Source organism: Euleptes europaea, chromosome 4 (assembly GCF_029931775.1).
Source record: "Euleptes europaea isolate rEulEur1 chromosome 4, rEulEur1.hap1, whole genome shotgun sequence".
Taxonomy (NCBI): Eukaryota; Metazoa; Chordata; class Lepidosauria; order Squamata; family Sphaerodactylidae; genus Euleptes; species Euleptes europaea.
The window spans coordinates 37,041,020-37,058,017 of NC_079315.1; the positions used below are offsets into that span (position 1 = coordinate 37,041,020).

Genomic DNA, 16,998 nt, shown 5'->3' on the forward strand with positions numbered 1-16,998 from the left:
CCTGGATTCAGGATGATCTTGACAGGCTGGAGAGTTGGGCTAAAACTAATAAAATGCACTTCCAACGAAGATAAATGTAAAGTTCTGCATTTAGGTAGGAAAAATCAAATGCATAATTATAGGATGGGGGAGAGTTGTCTGAGCAGTGGTGTGTGAAAAAAGATCTTGGAGTCTTAGTAGACCAAACACTGAACATGAGTCAGCAGTGTGATGCGGTAGCCAAAAAGGCAAATGTGATCTTGGGCTGTATCAACAGAAGTAGTGTCCAGATGGTGCAAAGTGATGTCTGCTCTGGTTAGACCTCACCTAGAGTACTGTGTTCAGTTTTGGGCACCGCATTTAAGAAAAATGTACACAAGCTGGAACGTATCCAGAGGAGGCCCACAAAGATGGTGTGGGGTCTGGAGACCAAGTCCTATCAGGAAAGGTTGAAGGAGCTGGGTATGTTTAGCCTGAAGAGGAGAAGACTGAGAGGTGATATGATAACCATCTGCAAGTACTTGAAGGGGTGTCATATAGAGGAGGATGCCGAGTTGTTTTCTGTTGCCCCAGAAGATCGGACCAGAACCAACAGGTTGAAATTAAATCTAAAGAGTTTCCGTCTAGACATTAGGAAGAATATTCTAACAGTTAGAGCAGTTCCTCAGTGGAAAAGGCTTCCTCAGGAGGTGGTAAACTGTCCTTCCCTGGAGGTTTTTAAGAAGAGGTTAAATGGCCATCTGTCAGCAATGCTGATTCTATGACCTTAAGCAGCTGATGAGAGGGAGGGCATCTTAGCCATCTTCTGGGCATGGAGTAGAGGTCACTGGGGGTTTGTGGGGGAGGTAGTTGTGAATTTCCTGCATTGTGCAGGGGGTTGGACTAGATAACCCTGGTGGTCCCTTCCAACTCTATGATTCTGAACTTCAGAAAATCTTTGTTAAATACTCGGTTCAGTTTGCACCCATTGCTTTTGTCAACCTTTCTCATGTGGAGGCTCTTTAGACTACCACATAGCATTGTTCTGTTGGTTCCTGAAATTAAAGGCAATGAAGTGGTGGTGGAATTAGGCTGGGGAGGGGGTGATTCATCTTGACATTAGGCATATAAGCATATACATTCTGGAGGGAGTCTAGTTCTGAAATAAAATGTGGGGAGAGGTTTGAAGTGCACATGGTTCACATTTTCTTTCTGTGTAAAACGTACCTCCAAGCAATTTTTCATTTTCCTTTGAGAATAACTTTGCAAAACGATATTTTGATGGAGAAGGAGGAATGTATCTCCATTGTGAAAGCTCCCTTGCCTGAAGCCGTTACATGTAGTTGATTGGTTGGAGCACAATACAGATGAGGTGGCACTTCCAGATGTGTCTGGTTACAACGAATGCTGTGTCGTTTGGGTGACCTTTATATCGAGAATATTTTCCCTCCATACTGTTCTTTTCAATGAGATATGGCTGTCGAGCCATCCTTCTCCAACTAGTTGGGCCTGAGCATGTGTGACCAGAGCTGGATCAGGATGAAAGTCTTGCTGTGCAGTGCTTACTCACTGAGTGATGAAACCGCCAGCACAGCGTGGCGAAAGGGGATCAAGGCTCCAGTTCTCTGGGCATAGTCATGTGTTCTTTTCTGTCCTCAGTGAGGTCCATGGGAGCGTATCACACTCAGTGCTGTCATCATGGCAAAGTCTGGCCACATTACTCTGATGTTTATGAAGCAAATTAAGGTTCAATAACTGGAATAGGAGTGGAAGAATAGAAGGTGGGATTTCTTTCACTCCACCCATGTCAACTAAATGCATGAGCTTAATGGGAACGTAAAGATGGCTTCATGATGCCATAATGTATGTTGCATTATTATATTACTACTAGTTTTTTCACCCACCTAGAAACCCAATTGTTTTAAACCTGATGAAACTGGCAGCCAAAATCCTGCTTGTCATTTGTGATTAGTATATTGTTGAGCAGCTGCTAGGAGTTAGGATGGTGCTTGTGGTTAAATTGACAATTGAAGTATGTCATGCAATATGATAGTCTTTTATCTATAAGACTATCCTTTTAATCCTTGTGTTAATTTCCTGTTGTTCTAGGACTCAACTATTGAAACTCCCAAGAGGATCGAGTATTCTAATTCTCAAATGTTGAAATATGAAGGAGGAAATAAATCAACAGACGATTCAAAGAAAAGACGTGCTGGCAGGCTCAAAAAGCCATCAGTTAAAAATGAAGATCTTCTTAAGAAAGAACAGGAACAACTAGCAGAAGTTGTAAGGAATATGTTAACAATTTTCATTCATGAAGATTACGTTAAAAGTTGTCACAAATTCTGCTTTGTGTTCACTGGTCCCACTAACTAGGATTAAAATAATATCCCGTTTAAATTATCAAAATTAGCACCTCCAACATAGAATTAAACAGTTTATTGGAAGCCTGATGTAAGTTCTCTTTTCCGTTCCTCCTCCTTGTGAGCTGACCAGTTTTTTAAATCAATAGCCTTTTGGGCAGGATTTAGTTGTAGGCATTATACATTTTATTATTGTTATTGTTATTATTATTCATATGTAATAAATGGGGCAGAATCAAAAATTAAGGGAAGCAATGAAAACTGGGACTGCTTCACATGTGATGGAAAGCCCTGATGGTGAATGCCTGCTGTATGGACATATGATGAAATGGGTACATGCTGCATACTGTAGCACTGTTTCCCATACACACAATGTCTATGTAGAGACTTGATACAAAGGCAGAGCAGCTGTTTAATGGAAAGCAAATAACGTTACACTATTTATAAGCCTAATGGTGTGATTATTTGGCTAGTTTTCCTTGCATGAGAGAGTCATCTGTTGTGACTCATAAGTGATTTTATACTAACGTATTTTGCCTCTAGGACCATAGTTGCAAAGTATCAGCTTAGCTGAGATGTTGATAGTAGTCAGAAGTCTTCTATCCCAGCAGTAAGACAGAACCAGTCTACAGCTAGTTGTCTTCCATGCTAGATGTTCTGAGTTGGCAAGAATCCCAAGTCAGATCCATCAGCCAACTGTTGAATAGCTCTGGTGTGTAGAAGTTGGGATGGTTACCAGGTAGTCCTGTATTTAACCACTAAATCTATTAATTATTACAGGTAGGATATAGCAACAGTGAACTGCATACTTTGCTGTTTCAAGGTTTATCAGTCCTCTTTTAGAAGAGTATTTAAAAAACCCATAGTTTGTTGGAGCCGTATTCCAAAAAGTTCCCCAGTGGACAAATATGACTTGTCCATTCTTTAAGCTTTGCTTTTTTATTGACTGCAGGTGGCAGATGTTGTTGTATCTGATTCGCCACAGAATACTAGAGGAAAAGGAAAAGAGTTGGATAACCTGATTGGCACCTTAGCCTTTAATCCTTTCTTAACTAGGAAACAAATTCCACGGACTCCAGAAAATCTAAGTGAGTATTTTTTTAACAACCCTTAATTGTGTAAAACTTTAATAAAGATCTTGTTGTATTACAGTGGATTCATAGTTCAAATGTTTAAGGATCTCTTTCCTTTGAGGCAGGATTATTTTAATTTGCAGTTGATTTTAATGATTTTTGTCTTACAGCTCAACCTTGTGCCTGGCAGTTCCTAAAAGGGGTGCTACTTACTGATCAAATGTATACAGATTCTTTGCATGCAAGGGCTATGCATATTCTGTGATTGCTTTATACTGTCATCCAAGCACAAAATATAAACACAGCATTTGGCACTCTAATAGTGCAATAGGATTGCACTGTAATAACACATTATTTTTAAAGAGCAAGTCTGTAGTCTTTATGGCTGTAAAAACTGGCCTGACATTGTATGGACAAATGCCTGGTGAAATTTCAGCATTGGGGAGAATGGCCACTGTGAAACCATCCTTCAGAGGTTTGGGCTTAAGCAGTAGCTCCTTCCTACTTTGCATCACTAGAACAAAATAAGAACCTGTGAAGGATTTATGTAGACCAGTCTTTTTTTAAAAAAAGTATTGATAATACATAGCCTTGCATAACACTCAAGTTATTCTTTAATGATCTCACATATGGGGACTGTGGGGAGGAGAAGCTAGAGGGAAGCGGTATTCTGCATACCACCAATTAAGGTCATATTTTAACTTGTAATACTGCAGACCTTTGTTTGGTGTGAAATTGACTAGAATGTTATGGCACATTGAATTTTTTTCTTGTTTTGATTCAATTTTAGTTACTGAAATTAGAAGCTCTTGGAAAAAAGCTATTCAGGCTGAGGAATCCTCAAGCATAGAATTGCATCATACTGAGTCATCAGAACACACGCCACAGGATATGGTTCCTGTATTTAGAAACAGAATAGATTCAAGTATGGCATGCTTTATGTCAGCATACATATCTGATAATGAGTCACCTTTCCAGGAATTGCAGTCTTCATTTCAACTTCAGGAAGTAGCTACTAGCCCTAATAAAGTAGCTAAGGACCCTAATGAATTGCAGTCCCAGCAAGCAACTGTTGGTTCCCCAGATGATCAGATGTATTGCAAACAAGGGTTAGTATGTGCTATTCCAAATATATGTAAAACAGCTAATCCAAAACTAGGTCTTGAGAGTTTTAATGAGCCAGATTCTACTCCAGGAGAAGATTTTGCAAAACCGACCCAATCATCTGATCTGTGTCAGGATTCTTCAACTCTGTCATGGGATGTTTCTCAGATAAGTGGCTCTAATTTTGATGGCCATGAAGTTATCCATCTGGGCATACTTCAAGAAACCCTCCCAGAGGAAGGAGGAGGATCCATAAGTCTTCATAGTTCCATTGGTTTAGAGGCAGAAGAGCTAACCGTAACAGAAGAAACCAGTGCCAGAGATGACTACATTTTTACAAACAATGCACGGGGAAATGAGGAGAGACTGGATTTTCAATCTATTCAAAGCAGATATGAAGCTCTGAAAAAGACTTTTATTGAAAACCAGGACTCACCTTGTAGAAAGCAAATCCCGAGGGCGAGATCAGAATTTAGTCTCACTCAAACAAGCTTGGAAACAAAAGATATGTTTAGCCCATTGGGAAAGCCTTATGCATTGGATGCAGAACTTGTCAAGAAGCCCTCACATATGACTCTGCTTGAAAAAAGGGTCAGTCTCTCCCCTTTTGTTGCGTTTTCTCCAGCTCACCCAAGAGACCGGTCAAGCAGACAGGATCAAGGAGACGTGCTTCATAATGTGAAGGGTAAGCGTTTTTCTGATTTTTTTTTTATGGGTAGTGATGGGTTTCTGTATGTACAGAGTTTAGCATTCCTCAGTTTCCGATGTGTGACTTTAGAGTACTTGCTCACATTGAGTGGAAGTGTTAGCAGACTGCTGCTCCAGCTGCTGCTTCTCGAGATAAATGTAAACCTTTGTTAGAGTAGTGTGGTAGTTGCCCACTAAGGCTGAAACCAGTGAGAGGTTTCAGAAGGAAAGTGACGTGCCTTTTGATAAGCCTTTGAGTATATATGCTGTGCAGAGTCCTGCTAAAGATCCACCTAAAGAGCGTAGGAGTAACATCATCTAAATAATAAGTAATTGCATGTATTAAAACTGGAAAACCAGGGACTGAAGTTTTCCATACTTTGAAAGATAAACCCAGACTAAGTGGGGATCTACTTGATCTGTACTTGTTTACTGAAACAGTTAATCTGATGCTGCAGGATCATTTAACTATTGGTGTTTTTCAGTGTCATCTCGTAAATATTCAGTAATGTTCACTAAAAACATGGGTCCTATGCACACATTCTATAACACAGTTCTTTCCTATACTCCTTCCCAGAGCAATCTGTCGAGACCTCCGAAACGCTGATGCTGTAGTTGCAGGACTTGCATGGATAGAAAGCTGTGTGGCCTGGGGGTGGCACTAAGGAGTAGTGGTTTGGTAGACACAGGAAATTCTGTTGCCTGAAGAGCAGCCTGGCTCCTTGCCTCCCCTCTCCTCATTGCAGCTGCCTCCTCTCCTGCTGCATGGCTGTTTATTCACACAAGTCCCACAGTTTCCTATGCCTTACTTCTTGGTGGAGAGTGCTCCTGAGGAATGACCAGAAATCACTGTCTGTGTTTATGTCCTTATGTGTGCATTTCATAGAATCCAAGCCATTGATTATTACAGCAGCGTGGAGATTGTAATAGGGTTGCAATGCATTCTGCATGGAATCCCAACTCAAATAGTGTAACATGGTTATCCAAAAATATAAAGACTCATGATACATTTTGTTAAGCTCAACTACACTAACACAACATAGCGTACAAGCATTTTCATGAGACGGGATGTTAAAAAAAAATGAAAAGGGTGAAAGAAGGAGGGGAAGCAAATCTCTTCATAGTCATGTGATGGGGAGTAGTCCGACACGTAATATCTGCAGCTGACCTCATGTTTGATTAGAAAACAAGTAGATGGCAAGCTTCACTTTGGCTACCTGGTATAATGCACCGAGAGAGCTTATTAGAAGTGCTTTTGTAAAGTAAACGAATATGCTAAACTTAATCATTGTAACTGCTTAATGGCTTTACTCCCTGATCTGAAGCACATAAATTAAGTTGATAGTACTATTTTTATGTGTAATGAATTTAATATTACTAAATTAATGTGCAAAGATTTAAAAATATTGGAATAAACAGCTTGTACTTTTGCTGAATGTGAATATTAATATGCTATTGGAAAAATGTGTGTAATACTAGCTATATAGTGGAACCAGGAGCTACGTGAAACAGTTTGCACACATGGACCTGGTTCCAAAGAACTTTGCATCAAAACCTGCATGTCTACAGAGGCTTTGGGTTTCTTTTTCCCACCAAACAGCTGTGGAACCTGTGGGGACTTTTCAGGGCAGCTTATGTTCAAAGGATAACTAAATTTAACTAATCCTTCAGATCTCAGTAACAGAACAGATTGTCTGATCACAATTTTGACTTTATATATATTCAAGGCTTGTGTGAACTGCTCTTGTAAAAGAAAATGGTGCATATAGACATTTGTTCTTGCAAGCCATGTCCATGGTTTGTCATCACGTGCATTCCCTCCTCCTCTTGAGTATGCCTTGAAACTGAACCAGTTCCACTTTCACAGCAAACAGTAATTCTGTCTGAACTGCAAGCTGTGCTTTGTTCTATTCCTTCGAAACTAGGATCCAAACAGCATTTTATTCATGGTTTGGAATCCTGATTTAGCTAGAGTAATGTATCATGGTGTATGATTCAGAGAAGATGGCTTAGAATCATAGAGTTGGAAGGAGCCGTACAGGCCATCTAGTCCAGCCCCTTCCTTAATGCAGGATCAGCCTAGAGCATCCCTGACAAATGTTTGTCCAGCCTCTGTTTAAAGACTGACAGTGAGGGGGAGCTCACCACCTCCCTAGGTAGTTGATTCCACTCTTGAACAACTCTTACTGTAAATCCCCCCCAATATCTAGCCATTACCTTTCTGCCCGCAAGTTATACCCATTATTGCAAGTCCTATCCTCTGCTGACAACAGGGAACAGCTCCCAGCCCTCCTCTAAGTGACATCCCTTCAAATACTCAAAAGAGTGCAATCATGCCCCCCTCAACCTCCTTTTCTCCAGACTAAACATTCCCAACTCTCAGCCTTTCCTCATATGGCTTGGTCTTCAGGCCCCTGGTCATCCTCGTCACTCTCCTCTGCACCTGCTCCATTCTGTCCACATCCTTTTTGAAGCGAGGCTTCCAGAACTGCAGACAGTACTCCAGGTGCAGCCTGACCAATGCAGTCCACAGTGGAACTATGACATCTTGCGATTTGAATGTTATGCCTCTGTTGATGCACCCCAAGATTGCATTAGCTTTTTTGTTGCTGCGTCACACTAGCTGCTCATATTTAACCCGTACCCCAAGATCTTGTTCACACACAGTGTACCCAGACGTGTATCCCCCATCCAGTATGCATGTCCCTCATTTTTGTTACCTGGATGTAGAACTCAGCATTTATCCTTGCAGAATTGCATCTTGTTCACATCAGCCCACTTTTCCAGTGTGTTCAGATCTCGTTGAATTCTATCTGTCTTTTGGTGTGTTCACTGTTCCTCCCAGTTTGGTGTCATCTGCAAATGTAATGAGTAGTCCCTCCATACCCTCATCCAGATCATTTATAAAAATATCGAAAAGTTCCGGGCACAGAACCAAACCCTGTGGAAGTGTTAAATTTCCAAGACATTTGGGTGTGGGGGGAGAGTTTACCATCATGTTTCTTTGGACATCTTCAAATAATGACAAATCATGATTCAGATGTAAAGGCAAACTGTCACTTTGCAGGTAATGGCTGTAAAAACATTCCCTTGCTACTTCAAGTTTGAGTGAATTGAGAGAAGTTTAGTATAGTATGCATATATAAGCATGCTTATCTATGAGTCCTGTATGCTTTTAAAGCCCATAGATTTGTTTATTTGAAGCTCTGCTATTTAGGCAAGTTAAAAAAGGAAAAAGATGTTGAATAATTAATGTGATTCTTTTCCAGAAAAACATTGATGCTGGATGCAAAAGAATTTCCATCTACGAAGTCCTGTCAAGATGAAGGACTGTACAATTATGATGCACTGAACTTGGATTATAACATTTTGTAAACTCTTATCCAATGTATTTTCTCCAGGTTTTAATGATTAAATTGATACTTTGCTATTAACTAATGTTAATCCTGACCAGTATTTGTAGGTTTGTTGCACAGTCCCCATGATGTTAGAACTGCTAGTAATTTGATGTAGACATTCTGAAGCACTGATACCATACAAGACCAGTTGCAAATAAGATCATGTAACGGTAGCATGGTTGAATCCAGAATTAAAGTGTCTTGTTAAAATGGCTAATTGCAGTGCATTTTAATCAGATTTTGGAAGAGAGCAAGACTTTTTGCATACTTTTCTAATGAAAATGTTTTTTGTAAATAATAATTGGCTAAGCCAATTGCCTATTCTCAGATTTCATTTCCCCCTCTTGTGTGGGAAACCTGGGTGTTCAGAACAGTCTTAACTAGATGCAAGTTTCAGTTTTCAACCATCCAAGGATAAGCTCTTGCTCCTTTGTGTTTTCTCTTATATTGCCTTTGTGATGTTGTGGAAAATCGCTGTTGGCTTTTCTTGCAAGTAACCTATCTGGATACCTTGTGCCTGCCTTCTTGTACTAGAACACAAAAACTACATTTTTTTCACAATTGCCTTGAGTACCAGTGGTGGTCTCTGTATATTCAGTTTTCTCCTCTGGCCAGCTGGTCTGGCTTAGTCCATATAAAAGTTGGTTGGTATTCAATAAGTGCATTCAGTGAATGATTCACTTACATTTTATCTTGGAAAATAGAGGAATACTGGATACAAGATGGTAATAGAGGTTCAAAAATAGGGTAGCAGGTATTACGTTTTAATGCAAATTATGGGGAGCTTGCTTTGTTGACTCATTTGCCCCAAACCAGTAAAAAACTGACCAAACTCTAATAACCAGTGACTTCAAACTCCTGTTTGTCTTACAATATTTATTAATGCTTTCTACTTAAAAAACTGGTTTAGCTTAATAAATTTTCCTTGCTGAAATCTTGAAGATTTAAGCTTTCTTTCTTGTTGAACTCTGTTGAAGCATAATGTTAAATTTATTTAAATCTTGAGTCTGGTGAACAAATCCAATTTGAGTGTGATAGCTGTTGCCTTATTTTCTCTTGCCTCCCTCCCAAGCCTTCCCTCAAGATAAGGGGAGGGGTCCACTCACTTACAGGTGGAATCTGGAAACCCAGTCCCCAGGAAAAATATAAATAGGCCTCCTTTTTTCCAAGGAAAAACAGTGAGGAAGATACAAACCACTAGAAGAGTCCTCACGTTGTTTCCAAATACCTGGTATGTCTTGTGCGATAGAGGGGCAATAATGCTGAGTGTCTTTTTGCAGGTGGCAAGGAAATACGGGTACAAAACAAAGTACAAAAAAGGTTGTTAGTGCTTTAGCATAGGCACATATACAGGCTTGTTTTGAAAAGTGAGCAGAAACCAAGTATAACACTTGACTCAATTCTGCACTATTCATTGATTCTTTGATTCAGCTATGTAAGTGATAAATTGAGTTTCTGGCCCTTATTGAATAAATGTGCTGTAAATGCTAAAGTAGTTGAAATATGGAACTGAGAAATAGGGATTAAATATTCTCTTTTTTTGCATCGATATAGCAATGTTTGTGAAGTGCCATGTGTGAGGAAAACAAATCCAAAATAACCTCTGCAGCCCTTTTTGTTTGTGTGTTAATTTTAGTTCAGACTTGTGGCTCATGACTGCAATAAGTTCAGTAATTCCCAAACCTGAACTGAGCCATTTATACCTTGGGTGTCACTTACTCCCTTGGTTTTTATAGGGCACTGTTTAAGATCGCCTTTGACAGTATTGCTGCCTGCAGGGTTCAAGTCTACCCTGGTGACTTCACAAAGGATCTCCAAGTGACCACCCTAAGAGGTTATGATCAGTCCCCTCCTCTTTGTAGGACAGACTGGGGTGAGTAGAGACATAAGCAGCAGTCTTCAGCAGGGGCGAGAGTTTTGCTGCTCTAGTGAACCTGAGTAGCTGGGATGTGCAGGATACATTCTTCCACTACAACCTGCTGCAGTATAATGAAATAATTAGCCTACAAGCTTGTTCTCGCTATCCAGTAACTAGACAGAAGACCACAGTCATCTCACTTCATTATAATGCCGTCTTTGACTCCACAACTCTTTCCATCTGCTGAAAAATGCATATGTGAGATCTGCAATTGTGGGTATGTATTTGAACTAGCGTGATTCATGCATTATGTGCAACCATATTGTTCATATGAGTCCCACAACTTTATACTGGCAGTTGCTTTTCTTTGTATGAGATGGTTTTTACTGGCTCAGATTATGAGCTGTTCAATTCTTCCCCCCGCCATGGCCTATGGGTAGTCCTTAATTATAGAATGTTACAGAGCTCCTGTGGCCTTGCTGGGTTGGCCCTATTATATGATGGCGTGTTTCATATACACCTTTCTTCCTTAGAACCTTCACATCAGTTTATGGAAGGCTCCAAATGATCTTTTGTATAGGTGCTGATGTAGAATTCATACCTGCTTAGCTACTACATTGGCATGTTTGCAGGTAAATCACTGTGTCTAGGTTCTACAGTCTGCACAGACTGGGGTGCCAATAAAACGAGGTAATCTCAACAGGTTCTTCTGTGAAGTGGAAAACATCGCAGTGTCAAAAGGCAAGATACTACAACATTTTTGGCAGGCTACCTCAGTGGCTTTCTTACTGAACTCTGTTGATATGTATTTATTCTACCGGGCAGTAACTATACAAGTGAACACATAATGGAATCGGATCACCTGACTCGACTCTACATTTAGAAATGACTCAATTTGAAGAAATTCATTTAGATACTGGGAGGGGGGCGGTTACAGAGGAAGAAATTGATACCATACTTATATTTTATACCCAAAATTGCCCCTTGTGTTGTTGCAACTCTCCTGTTATCCATCTTTGGATGAGAAGTACAAGTATATTGAATATAGTATAACATTGGACTGCAGACTGTTCAAAACCTTTATTATGGTTATGCAGTGGATACATTTGAGTGCTGAAGGTGTTTAACACAGAATATGTAATGTTTAGTTGCTGGGGGTGGTTTGCTGCAAAGAAAATGGGCTTGGGGAAATGAGAAATCTGTCCCTGGTTGGTCCTATCAAGGCTCTGGGAGATGACCTAATGCTGGCCTGTATCCAGCTAGATAGTTTTTAAGATTTTAGGGCACTTACTTTTTTTTTTAAGAAGAGGTGGTGACTTCTGTCAATTTCTCCCTCCCAAAAACCCTACTTTGATGATTGTTAGGAATTTAGTCCAGCATATATAAAACTCAGTTGAGCTTTTGTCTTGCTTTTGTATCATATCCCTCATGCTTCATATAAAGAATGAATAATATGGGGGAGGAAGCCCCACGGCACAGAGTGGTAAGCTGCAGTACTGCAGTCAAGAGCTCTGTTCACGACCTGAGTTTGATCCCAACAGAAGTCTGTTTCAGGTAGCCGGCTTGAGGTTGACTTAGCCTTCCATCCTTCTGAGGTCTGTAAAATGAGTACCCAGCTTGCTGGGGGTAAAGTGTAGATGACTGGGGAAGGCAATGGCAAACCACCCCGTAAACATAGCCTGCCTAGTAAATGTCAAGATGTGATGTCACCCCATAGGTCAGTAATGACCTGGTGCTTGCACCTTACCTTTTTTAATATGGGGGAGGAGGATGTCTCCATGTTAATGATGCCAAATTGGAAGTCAGCTGTCTAATTCTGTGAATGTGTTCTGGAATAAATGAATGAAAACCAGTACACTACACATAGGCCAATTCACCACCTATGCATCCTCACAGCTGCTTGATGTCCTCTAGTTTGGTGCCCACATGGGAGATGAGGCAGCTGTTGTGACTTGCGCCAGCTGCTGCCTTAGCCACTGGGTGTTGCTGCCACGCTGGGCTCAAGGTAGGCTGTAGAGGCTCTTTTCATCCCCTTTGAATCCTGCTTGTGTAGCACAGGGGGAGGGGCTTATCTCCTCTTGTGTTGCTGCTGCATTGGATTGGTCTAAGGTGGCCTGGCAAAGAAGGCAGCCCTGCTGGGGGAGGGGGTGGTGCAAGGAAAGGGTGCTTGGGGTGGTGTTCTAGTTCGAGCCAGTCTAGGCATTACAGAAAACAATCCCTTCTTTCCTCAGAAAGGAAAAGAAACTTAAACTAAACTGTATGAAATTAAACTAACCCCCCTTGTGAAAACGGCCTCCTGAGTGGAAGCTTTTGAAATTTCTGCTTTCTACTAGGAGGCTCTTGTAGAGGCCATAATTACAGTGAGGGAAAAAAGTATTTGATCCCCTGCTGAATTTGCCCGTTTGGCGTCTGACAAAGAAATGACCAGTCCATAATTTTAATGGTAGGTCTATTGTAGCTGTGAGAGAGAGAATAACAACAGGAAAACACCCAGAAGACAAAAGTCAGAGATTGGTGTGCATTATAATGAGTGAAATAAGTATTTGATCCCGTGTGCATTATAATGAGTGAAATAAGTATTTGATCCCGTATCAACCAGCCAGATTTCGATCCCCTATCAACCAGCCAGAAGTCAGGCTACCTGGTATCTTCACTGTATGTAACGAGCTGAGATTAGAAGCACCTGCTGTAAGGGAGAGGTCTTACCTGTAATCCCAGCTCGTTACAGTACCTGTACAAAAGACACTTGTCGACAGAAGCAATCAATCCATCAGATTCCAAACTAGCCACCATGACCAAGACCAAAGAGCTGTCCAAGGATGTCAGGGACAAGATTGTAGACTTGCACAAGGCTGGACTGGGCTACAAGACTATTGCCAAGCAGCTTGGTGAGAAGGTGACAACAGTTAGTGCAATAATTCGCAAATGGAAGAAACACAAAATAACTGTCAACCTCCCTCGGTCTGGGGCTCCATGCAAGATCTCATCTCGTGGAGTTGCAATGATCATGAGAACGGTGATGAAGAAGCCCAGAACTACACGGGGGGAACTTGTCAATGATCTCAGGGCAGCTGGGACCATAGTCACCATGAAAACAGTTGGTAACACACTACGCCGTGAAGGACTGAGATCTTGCAGAGCCCGCAAGGTCCCCTTGCTCAAGACAGCACATGTACAGGCCCGTCTGCAGTTTGCCAATGCACATCTGAATGACCCAGAGGAGAACTGGGTGAAAGTGTTGTGGTCAGATGAGACCAAAATCGAGCTCTTTGGCATCAACTCAACTTGCCATGTTTGGAGGAGGAGGAATGCTGCCTGTGACCCCAAGAACACCATCCCCACCGTCAAACATTGAGGGGGACATATTATGCTTTGGGGGTGTTTTTCTGCTAAGGGGACAGGACACCTTCACCGCATCGAAGGGATGATTGGCGGGACCATGTATCATCAAATCTTGGGTGAACACCTCCTTCCCTCAGCCAGGGCATTGAAAATGGGTCGAGGATGGGTATTCCAGCATGACAATGACCCAAAACACACAGCCAAGGCAACAAAGGAGTGGCTCAAGAAGAAGCACATTAGGGTCCTGGAGTGGCCTAGCCAGTCTCCAGACCTTAATCCCATCGAAAATCTGTGGAGGGAGCTGAAGGTTCGAGTAGCTACACATCAGCCTCGAAATCTTACTGACTTGGAGAGGATCTGCAAAGAAGAGTGGGACAAAATGCCTCCTGAGATGTGTGCAAACCTGCTGGCCATCTACAAGAAACGTCTGACCTCTGTAATTGCCAACAAGGGTTTTGCCACCAAGTACTAAGTCATCTTTTGCAAAGGGATCAAATACTTATTTCACTCATTATAATGCACATCAATCTCCTGGGTTTCTGTGGGTTTTCCTGTTGTTATTCTGTCTCTCGCAGCTACAATAGACCTACCATTAAAATTATGGACTGGTCATTTCTTCGTCAGAGGGCAAACAGGCAAATTCAGCAGGGGATCAAATACTTTTTTCCCTCACTGTAAATGTAGTGTTGTCTATACTCATTCTTGCTGATATAATCTTAATATTTACAACCAGATGAAGGTTTCATTTTCAGAATAATAACTTTTCAGATTAGTTTTACAGTTGCTGATTTGGTTATACTGTTAGTTCACCTCATAGTAATTTCAGAATTAGCTATATATTTCTATCTCCAGTTTCATTTGGGCTATCAGACCCTTCATTTCTTTGTTGCAGTGTTTGCATTTTGCACGCATTCCTGTCTTACCCATGGGTAGAGGAATTTCATTAAAATATTCCCAGACTGGGTCTATTTTACAGCCTGCTGCCATTATAGATTCTCCTCCAGGGAGAGAATAAAATGATAAACCTCAGGCTATACACACAAAGGGGGTTACCGCACTTGTATTCCCAGCGGTGTATTAAGAGTTTGAAAATGTTATAAAAAATACTGTTCGCACTTTCTATGTATTCCCACCGATGTATTAAGAGTTTGAAAACGTTATAAAAAATACTGTTCGCACTTTGTTTGGCCCCTTTAGCTGTGAAGACGTCTTCCAACCATTTATAAGCTGTGGTATCCAAAAACCCTTCTAAAGCGATGTTTTTTATAACATTTTCAAACTCTTAATACATCGCTGGGAATACAATGTGTGGTAACCCCCAAAGATTCCAAGACTTGTGGGGTATTCTGCTCAAAAGGTTTCACTTTCATTTTTACTGCTTACCCCCTCCCTCCTCACACTTAGCTCCTTGTGCGGATCTATACCACTCAAATCAATCTTCTATTCATTGAACTTAAAACCAAGCACTTTAAAGGTAAGGGGCTGATTCTGTGTTCATCAATTTGCAAAGCAACAATTAGATTAAGGTCTTTTTCTCAACTATATGTTTACAGTATTTTATAATATTTTTGTTGTGAAGAAGAGGCAAGTTATCTCTGCAGGCACCAATTCACAGTTTGAGAACTGCAAAACCAAGCATCTGTGATAATATCTTCCAGACAGAACAATTGCCTTAAATAATCTTACAGAAACCTGTAGAGGAGCATGACATTATGAATGGATTACTAATGGAATTCATTTACCAAAAAAATTAAACATTGCATCAATATACAGCTTCATGCTACATAATTAAAAACTAATCCTTATTTCATGATGAATAACCTTTGGACTATAATGGATCTTAAATAGACAACTATCTTTAGATAGATTTCTCTTCAAAAAGCATTTTATTTTTAAAAATCAAATTTAAATAAAAAAACTAATTTAAATTTTAAAATCCGATTTTAATTTTTTCATAGATTTTTATCCATCCTGGTTTTAATAACATTTAACTGTAGACGAGGATTTGGATATTAAACACAAGGTTGGTTTGGTTTGGGTTCTGTGGTTTGATGATAGTTCTTGTTGGGGTTGTTCTTTTTGCCATTGAGAGCTTTTGGTCAGTGGCTGCTCTTGTGTGTTCGGCTATTGGCTTCTTTGAATTTTTCCCCATAAGAAACAATGGAAACAAGTAGGATGCCTGGGGGCACATTTGAGTTGGCGGCAGTGTGCATAGCCCTACAACAGAACTCACAAATAAAAAGCATTCTTTTTTTTAAGATTGTACAATATTTTCATGCTAACAAAACTCTTCCATGCAGCACAGTTGCCTCCATTATGAAATGCAACAGACTTTCTTCAAACATGCCACTAAAAGTGCTTTTAAGCTTGTCCTGTTCCTGATTCGATGTTAAAGATGGAAATGCAGTGTTCTGTGTACTTCTATCAGGTTTTTAAAAATCACTTTATGTCCATGCAGAAATGTGGCTATACAACCACATTTCAACTTTCTGTCATTTTTGTGTGCTATGTGAACAGATCCATTGATCTAAAGTGCATCTTTTGTTATCTATGTACTATATTTCACAGAGTTTTTTATGAACTTGGGGGTGGCTTTTTTCATTTTGTGATGGCAACCATGTCACACATAGCCTCACTAGCAAAGATCTATAGCAAGAAAATCACATTTCTGTGGCCACTCCAACACCAGTGCTCTGTGTTTTTCACTGTCCAAGGGTCAGCTGAAGTCAATAGCTGACCACATTAGGTAATGGTTTCTTGACCCTCCAGGGGTCATGGTTTGGGTGGCTGCTTGGGTACCTGCATCTGGAGCAATGTGTGTGGGCTTGCAGCTGGGATACTTGATGTGTTTGGTCAATTTGGCACTGAGCGGAAACACACACATCGCCCACTGTTAACACATCTGTGTCTTTTTATTTTGGGTACATTAACACTTTTCTTAGCTTTCCACATCTGTTGCTGTTTTTCCATGGCACTGACAGTGGTTTTACATATATTTACAAAAGGAGTCACACTACAGCTGAATTTGGTCCGTGTTTGCCTTAATCTTTCATTTATGGTAGATCGGCTGTTCAACTTGCCTCTTCCCAAGTGTCTATATTTCAGCGGTTAGCGCTCTGGACGCCATGCCAAGATGTCTGTGAGAAGCTGGTCTTTAAACACAGCCAGCAGCAAAATAATATTATTCCACAACTATTTGTATTTGTAGTGTGATG

The 16,998-nt window shown here is 40.6% G+C and overlaps 1 protein-coding gene across 1 annotated transcript in view; it reads left to right on the forward strand.

Annotated features, from left to right (window-relative positions):
* The window catches only part of HAUS6 (HAUS augmin like complex subunit 6), a 69,343-nt gene that overhangs the window by 25,652 nt on the left and 26,693 nt on the right, over positions 1 to 16,998 (forward strand). Inside the window, exons 14-16 of the mRNA XM_056848073.1 lie at positions 2,068 to 2,244; positions 3,274 to 3,409; positions 4,185 to 5,183. Coding sequence (XP_056704051.1) covers positions 2,068 to 2,244; positions 3,274 to 3,409; positions 4,185 to 5,183 — 1,312 coding nt within the window. The remainder of the gene's footprint in view (positions 1 to 2,067; positions 2,245 to 3,273; positions 3,410 to 4,184; positions 5,184 to 16,998) is intronic.